Source organism: Leucopleurus acutus (genome assembly GCF_964270905.1).
Source record: "Leucopleurus acutus genome assembly, chromosome: 17".
Taxonomy (NCBI): domain Eukaryota; kingdom Metazoa; phylum Chordata; class Mammalia; order Artiodactyla; family Delphinidae; genus Leucopleurus; species Leucopleurus acutus.
In genome coordinates this window covers 81,957,110-81,965,718 of record NC_139159.1, presented here as the reverse complement: position 1 = coordinate 81,965,718, position 8,609 = coordinate 81,957,110, and the positions used below count along the sequence as shown (strand labels likewise).

The 8,609-nt window shown below is 49.3% G+C and overlaps 1 protein-coding gene across 1 annotated transcript in view; it reads left to right on the top strand.

The window, feature by feature from the left end:
• Positions 1–1,451: 1,451 nt before the first annotated feature.
• LOC309974019 (maestro heat-like repeat family member 5) overlaps positions 1,452–8,609 on the top strand; it is a gene marked incomplete at both ends in the record, with an annotated part of 37,934 nt that continues 30,776 nt past the window's right edge. Inside the window, 6 exon segments of the mRNA XM_082858461.1 lie at positions 1,452–1,485; positions 1,784–1,808; positions 6,671–6,852; positions 7,967–8,029; positions 8,032–8,079; positions 8,082–8,110. Coding sequence (XP_082714587.1) covers positions 1,452–1,485; positions 1,784–1,808; positions 6,671–6,852; positions 7,967–8,029; positions 8,032–8,079; positions 8,082–8,110 — 381 coding nt within the window.

The window sequence follows — 8,609 nt, the reverse complement described above, 5'->3', positions numbered from 1 at the left end:
GTTCGATTCCACAGCACTGTTCCTGCAAAGGTGTGCTGGGTGCTGCAACATTTGTGACCTCAGTGGTGAGGTCAGGGCTGGCTGGGGTGGCGGAGGGTGTGTCCAGAGATAGGACTGCTCCGCCGGGCACGAGGACAGAGCTGGCAGCACCTCCAACTGCACCCCAACAGAGACGGGCCGCGTTCAGAAAAGCCACACAGCCGCACCATGGCCGACAGGACCTCTTTAGCCGGTTCCAGAGCCCCAGGTCAGCCCAGCGCCAGGCAGGGGCACGTGGGAGCCCAGGAGGGGACCCCCATGTGGTCTTCCAGGAGAGCACCCCCTGCAGGGCAGCAGGGAGCTGATCCCCAGGCCCTGAGCCGAGAGAGGGGCCCGGCAGCTGAGGTCCCCTTGACTTGGTGGAGAGGAGGCTGGGGGGTGATGTGGAAAGGGGTACTCGAATCCCAACACAGCCTTTGCCATCGCGCCACCTGTGGCTGCTGACTGCTTGTGGGAACCAGAGGTATGAGAACGAGTGGACGGATGGATAGACGACAGACAGACTGTCCACTGCTTCCCTGAACCTCGACTTCATCGAGAGGATACAGCAGCCCATGACCTAACAGACTCAAGGAACGTACACCAAGGAAGGCTCCTCTGGGGACTTTGGTCTCGTGTCCCCAGCGCCCCAGGCAGGCACGAGGGCAGTTCCACCTCCCGTGTCCAGTCGCAGGTCGGAGTCTGGCCTGAAGGCTCCCTCCCCGGCCTCCTCGGCCCCCAGCCCAGGGTGCGCTCTGTGGGGACTCAGGCATGGCTCTCCAGGCCGTCCCTCGGGGTGGGGGTGGGGGATTCCAGGGCGGGATTCCCGCCTGTGTTCCCATCCCTGTGGCTGTCCCCAGGGCAGCAGCCCGTACCCGCCTCTGAACGCAGCTCCTCTGTTCTGCACTGTTGCTTCTGCCTGTGTTGTCAGGCCTGTCTCCCCCCTCACCCCGGCGCATCCTGCATCAATCTATGACGAGAAAGCGCTCCTCCTGCAGCTGTTTGCTAACTGCGTTCCTACTGTTTTTCTGTCTTTAAAAATACATCCAGTCCTGGTCGCCGTGGGGCGGGGATGCGTGATTGTGGTGAGACAGGGGTCTCGCTTGTGGCTGTGGCCATCACTGACCCGCCCGAGGCCCCTCCTGGGCGCAGAGGGAGACCAGGCTCTGCGTGAATGGCTGAGCCCACCAGGAGCGGCAGGGGAGTGAGTGCTTTTCTGAGAGGCCGTAGGAGGAAGGGCCTTCCAGCAGGGCTCGTGTACTGAGCCCCGGTGGCCACGTCCCCGGGATGCAGGCTTTAGAGCTGGGCAGATCTGAACGTGCACTGTCCTGCAGAGGCTGTGTGTCCTGGGACGGGTCACTGAACCTCTGTGTGTCTCAGCACCCCGCAGGGTTGGTGTGAGGACAGTGTGGACATGATCAAGTCCCCAACACATGGCCATCCTCGTTGGTGGCGGTGGAGGCGCTGGTGAGGTGGGTGGCGGGGCAGAGGTGACGGGAAGGGATGCGCCCATTCCTCCCGGGCAGGGGCGAGCTGCCCTGTCCCCAGAATGCCTTCATTCATTCACCACTGAATTATCCAGTCATCCAGCACCCGCTCTGGGTGCCTACTTTACCAGCCAAGCCTCCCTGACCTGCTTAAAATAACCTCCACAGCGCACCCACTCCCTGGCTGGCTTGACCTTCGTCCTTCTCACTGTCCCCGGGACATAAGTGCCACGAGGGAAGGAGTTTCTGGGTGTTTTTGTCCCCTGATGAACCCCCAGGTCCTGGAGTGGTGCCCGGCACACTGTAAGCATTTGCTAAATACTCGCTGAGTGAGTGGAGGCGGCAGGAAGGATGCCACTCAGGGCATTGTGCAGGCTCGGGGACTACAGAGCCCGTCAGCCACCCCCAAGCCAAGTGCCCCCCCGACCCAGGCTCTGTTCCCTGCACTTTATAAACGCTTTCATCCCAGCAAGTCCCCTGGTCAGGGCTGAGTCCTCTGTGTCACCAGCTCAGACATGCAGGAAAGCAACATCTCGGGCAACCCCGGGAGTGTCCCCTGCTTGGCCACACGGTCACTGGTCCCCAAAGAGGCAGATGGCGGGGGGGGAGGGTTCTCAGGCTGGGCATGGCCAAGGGATGGGGAAGGGGCCCCCACTCTAAGCAGGGACACCACGTGGGAAGGGAGCTGAAGGAGGCAGGGCTGCTGATAGCAGCTCTAGGTAGACGGGAGGAGGACAGTCCCGCTGTTCAAGGAAGGTCCTCCCTGGAGCATGCTCTCAGCAGTATCCACTCATTCACTCGCTCAGTCGACCTTTACTCAGGGCCTGCCCTGGGACACGTTGGGGACCCAGAGACAGCCAGCACATCCCCAGGGAAACTTGGGAAGGCAAAGGACCAGGGGTTAGTCAGTGGTGCCACCAGGGTTCCAAGGAGCTCAGGGAGAGCCAAGAAGGGCCATCAGTCAGCCAGGCAGCCAGGAGACACACCTTAGGATGCTCTTACCGAGGCAGGAAGGCTGAAGGCTGACTTCACATCAGCCTCACAAAGGGACAAGGAGGAAGGACACATGCTCTGGGCAGAGGGGAGAGCAAAGTCCCATGGTCAGTTGGAGAGGGCTCGGGCAGTTAATCCTGGTGTGGAGGCTGCAGGGGACAGACCACCAGGAAACGAGCGAGCTGGGAGGGCTGTCCCAGGGCTGTCCCCAGAAGATCCAGGCAGGGCTGATGGCTGCTTTGGACACATCACTCTACCATTCATTCCACAAACATTTGCTGAGCCCCTGCTAAGCATACCAGGCACTATTCCAGGCATTGAGGACACAGCTGGAAACAAGACATGAAGAGCCCTGCCTCCTGGTTCACATTGCAGTGGGGGAGACAGCCAATAAACCAGACATAGTACAGTGAGTTATATGATGTTACAAGGTGAAAAGGGATAGGGAAAGAAATTGACAAGTTTAGGGGGTAGAGAGTGCAGGGTGAGGGTCAGATTTTAAAGAAGTTCATCAAGAAAGAAACAATCGAGCAAAGTCTTGAAGGAGGTGTTAGACTGAGCCGAGCAGCTCTCTGAAGGAAGGACGTTCCCCAGACCAAAGGAACAGCCAGTGCAAAGGTCCTGAGACAGAAGTGTGCCTGGTGGGTTGCGGAGCCTCAGGAGCTCACTGTACCTGGGGTGGACGGGGTTAGCAAGAAAGAGCAGAAGGAAGTGAGGTGGAGGGGATCCTTTTTGTTCTTATTTCTTTGGTTCTTGTTTTGTTTTTTTTTTTTTACTTACAGGATTTCTTTTTTATTTACATACATTCATTTCTTGTTATTGCTAAGTAGTATTTCTGTGAATGTAACACAGTTTGTTTATGCATTCACCAGTCGAAGGACACTTGGATTTTTTCTGTTTGGGGTTATTATAAAGCTACTCTAAACATTCGTGTACAGATTTTTGTATGAAGTCGTCATTTCACTTGAGTAAATGCCTAGGAGTGGAATAGCTGATTTGGGTGGTAAATGTAGGTATCACTTTCTAAGAAAGTACCAAACTACTTTCCACACTGGCCGTACCATTTTGGATTTTCACTGGCGATGATGGAGACCCCAGTTACCCTGCATCCTCACCAGCACTTGGTATTTTCTGATTTTTCTTATTTTATCCATTCTAGTAGATGTGTATTGATATCCCACTGTGGTTTTAATTGGTTTCCCTCATGGGGAATGATGTTGAGCTGTTTTTATGGGCTTATTTGCCATTTTCTTTTTTCCTTTAGTGGAATGTCTATTTGAATTTTTTGCCTGTATTTTCTTAGGTTGTTTGTGTTTTGTTTTGTTTTGTTTTGTGAGTTATTTGTATATATCAGATATAGTCTTTTATCAGATATGTGATTTGCAAATACTTCCTCCAAGTCTGAAGCTTATCATTTCATTTTTTTATAGCTGCCTTTTGAAAAGCAGACATTCTTAATTTTGATGAATGTATTTACCAATTTTTTATTTCATGGATATTGCTTTTGGTGTCATATACAACATATCTTTGTCCAACTCAAGGTCACAAAGTTTTCCTCCTATATTTTCTTCTAGAAGTTTTAGAATTGTAGGTTTTACTTTAAGGTCTATGATCCATTTTGAGTTAATTTATGTATGTAGTGAAGTATAAATTGGGATTTTTTTTTTTACATGTGTATATCCAATTATTGCAACACCATTTGTTGAATAGACTATCCTTTCTTAATAGAATTGCTTTTGTGCCTTTATCAAAATATGTGTGGCCTGCATACCAGAAAAAAAAATGTTTTCATCATTTCAAAGAATCAGCTTTTGGTTTCATTGATTTTCTCTATTGTTTTCCTGTTTTCTATTTCATTAATTTCTGTTCTACTTTTTATTTTCTTGTGTTAGCTTCAATATGCCCTTCTATTCCTAGTTTTTAAGATGGAAGACTTAGGTCATTGATTTCAACCTTTATTCCTTTCTAGTACTATAAATTTTAATGTTATAAATTTCCCTCTAAGCACTGCTTTAGCTGCACCCCATGCATTTAGCTGCACCCCATGCACAAAACCCCATGTGTTTTTATTTTCCTTCAGTTCAAAATCCTTTTTACTTTCTCTTTTGATTTCTTCTTGGCCTGTGCCTTATTTTAAAATATGTTATTTAGTTTCCAAATACTTGGGGATTTCCCATCTCTCTTTCTATTATTGGTTTCTATTTTACCAACTTGCAATTTGTTTTCTCTTTGTCCCATCTCTTCTTTGTTCTATTTTTCTTTTCTATTTTAAAATGTTGCTCCACTGTCACTTGGTTTGCACTGTTTCTGACAAGAACTAATTCTTAATCTTATGGCTCTCATTCTTTATACCTTTGTATAAAATGTATCTTTTTTTCCTCTGGCTGTTTTTAAGATTTCCTCTTTATTTCAGTGTAACTTAGTGTAGTTCTCTTCATGTTTCTTTTCCTTGTGGTTCACTGAGTTTCCTGGATCTGTGGGTTTATGATTTTCATTAACTTGAAAACTTCAGATATTATTTCTTCAAATATCTCTCTGTCCTCTTTTCTTCTCCTGTGAGGACTCAAATAGGCCCTTTGTAGTTGTCCCACAACTCACTGATGCTCTGTTCCTTCTTTTTTTTTTTTCAATCTTTTTTCTATTAGTGTTACATTTTTGGATAGTTTCTGTTGTGTCTTCAAGTTCACTAATTTTTGCATCTGTGGTGTCTAATCTGCTGTTAAACTCATTCTGTGTATTCTTAATCTTAAGCATTGTGTTTTTCAGCTTTTTTATATTTTCCATGTCTTTCCTTAGTGTGCTTATGTTTTAATCTACCATGTTGAAAATATGGAATATAATTATAATAATATTTCAAGTCCTTGCCTACTAATTCTCTCATTTGTGTCATTTTTGTGTTGTTTTTGATCTGCTGATTTTTCTCCTCATAATGGGTCATATTTTCTTGCTGCTTCTGCATGCCTGGTAATGTTCTATTCAATGCTAGGCATTGTGAATTTTACCTTTTCGGGTACTGGATATTCCTGTACTTTATAAATATTCTTGAGCTTTGTTCTGGCATATAACTAAATTATTGAAAAACAATTTGGTCCTTTCGAGGCATTCCTTTAAGCTTTATAAGGGCAGGCCAAAGCATTCTTGTCTAGGGCTGAAATTTTTCCCCACTATTGAGATAATACCATTCATAGTACTCTGACCAATGCCCTATGAATTACAAGGTTTTCCACTCTGGCTGATGAAAACAGGAACTACTCTCAGACTGTGTAAACTCCAAGAATTGTTTCCTCTGCTCCTTCGGGTGCTTTCTTTTCACACGTGTACTGATCAGCATGCAGAGAAAGACTTGGGGGGCAGGGGGTGCTCTGAAAATGTCCAGAGCTCACAGTCCCTCCCTAGGCAGCTCTCTGCTATTATTCTTCCCTGCAAACTCTGGCCACTTTGGCCTCCCCAGACTTCCACCTCTATTTCCTCAACTCAAGTAGACCACTAGGTTGTGCACTGCACCGCCCCCTGCACTGCAAATTAGAAGTTTTTCAGGCAGCAAGCTCAGCAGTTTGGAGCCAGCCTCGCTGGTTTTCCGTCCATCAGGAATCATTGTCCCGCCCTGCTTTCTGCCTAATATCTGTTATTCATGGTTTTGTATATTTTTTCCAGTTTTCCAGTTATGTAAGGCAGGAGGGTGAATCTTGTCCTTGTGACTCCATTTGGATGGAAGCACCAGTGTCATCTTCATCATTTTTAGGACTTTGGGTTTTTCTCTGAGTGCAGTGGGAAACCATGGGAGGATTCTGAGTGACTTTATCCGACACACATTTCATCGCTCAATATTAAGAGGGCTTGGCCCTCTTAATATTAGTATTAAGAGGGGTTGCCATACCCTGAGCCCTCTAATTCCTGCCAGCCATGTCTGTCCCACCAACACTTGCTGGGAAACAAGGCCCCACCAGGCCCACAGGTGATGCTGCCCACTCAACCGTGTCCCTTGGGCCTCCAGACCCCTGCCCTCCTCCCAGGATTCAGTCAGTCTATTAAACAGAAGGGTGGGTGCATGGAAAACTGTTGCCAAGCCTGATCCAGACCAAGGTGGCTCTCAGCATCTACTGCACCTGCAGCCATGAACACACACAAGGGCACCCAGGCGCACACACCCAGGAGCCCCTTTTCCATTTCAGAATCTCCTCCCGCATCTCTGAATCCATGAAGAACCAGTCTTACATAAATGTGCCTCAGGATTCTGCCCCCAGGGACAGATGGATGCCCCCCACCACCATCCTGCTCTGCAAGTCACAGAGCAGCCAGGCCACCCTGGTGCCCAAGGAGCACAAGACATTCATGGAGGAAGCCTACAGCGCAGGTGACCACTGGCCCCGGGACTCAGGCAGGGCAGTCAGGTTCCAGCAGACCCCCTCAGTCCCTCCACCCAAAGAAGTCCTGGGGACGAGGGCCAGAGGAAGTCCACTCTCTGGGACCTTGGGGTGTCAAGAGGTGTGGACATAGTGCAGCTTTCAGCAGAGCCTCCTGCCCATCCTCCTTGGCCTTTTCATGTCTCCTGAGGCACCATCCAAAATGCCTTCTCTCACCCACCACCCTCCACTCTCCTTCAGCACCTTTCACACCTTAGAACCTCAGCTTACCCCTGGCCCTCTCACTGGAATGCTTTTCCCCTCATTCAAAGGATGACTTGCCCTCATCCTTCTAGGCCAAGTTAAAGTGCCTCCTCCTCTGAGAAGACAGTCCCGACTCTCCACCTTAGTCAGGCTTTATCACCCCTCCCGCTCTGTGTGCCCAGGGCCTTTTATACAACTCCCCAGTAATAACTCCCTAAAGTCCACCAATACTGGGTAGGGCTCCCTTGGGCTGGAGGCTCCTTCAGAACAGAGCTGGGCCTTGACTCCCCTTTAAGCCGCACACACAGCCCTATGACCACACAGTGAATGAACATCATTGAATGTTGGGTGACTGGATGGAGGATGAAAGGATGAAGGAATGAATAGATGGAGGGACAGAGGGATGGGTGGATGGATGGATAAATGGATGGATGGGTAGATGAATTTTTAAATGGATGAAGAGTGGGTAGATGGATGAATAGATGAATTTATGAGTGGATGGGTAGATAGATGGATACGTTTATTAATGGATGGATTGATGGATAGGTGGGTGATAGATGAAAGGTAAATGGATGCATGAAAAGGAGGATGAATCAGTGAATGGATGGAAATATGCATGGGTGAACAAGGATGCATTCCCTGCTTGCTTTCTTGCTTCTCATCTTACCTTGAACCCCGGAAGCACTGACAGAACAGTCAGGAGGCCCAGGATTTCCCAGTGTGTTCAGTTCCCAGCCCTCCCTTTCAGATCACTGTTTCCCATTCCCAGCCCTACCCCTTCGCTGCCCACCCAGCCCTGTTAGCGCAACGTGACATTCCTACAGCACACCGATCCTCACACTTTCTTGCCATCTGCTTTAACCATCTGCTTCAAGACGCTCCGGGACCTGAATAGTTCAGACCCCCTCCACCTGAAGTACGTCATCGAAAAATCAAGAACGTGGCTCACGGGGACCCCAATCTGGTTCTGGAAACCATCATGACTACTTTGTAGACAACCTGGATGTGGGAACTGCTCGGGCCACTCAGGGCAGGCGTGGGGAGCAGAGGGAAGGCCTGGACCCCAAAGGGGGATCAAACCTTGGTTCCTCCAGACAGCAGCGCCATGATTTGGGGCAAGTCAATCTCATGTGTCCAATGAGCCAAGGGGGAAGGGAGGAAAGTGGACGGACACGTGTGCACCATCCTCTGAACAGTCTCTCGATAAGATTATTATGATCCCCAGAGATGAGGAAACTGAGGCTTAGGGAAGGGAAATGATTAGCCTAAAGTCCCAGGGGATGGATGGTTGGGTAGATGATTGGGGGAAAGCTCTGTCTGGCTTTTTAATGAACGAGTGAATAAAAGAATGAATGGAGGGGCTTCCCTGGTGGCTCAGTGGTTAAGAATCCGCCTGCCATGCAGGAGACACGGGTTCAAGCCCTGGTCCGGGAAGATCCCACATGCCGCGGAGCAACTAAGCCCGTGAGCCATGGCTGCTGAGCCTGCGCGTCCAGAGCCTGTG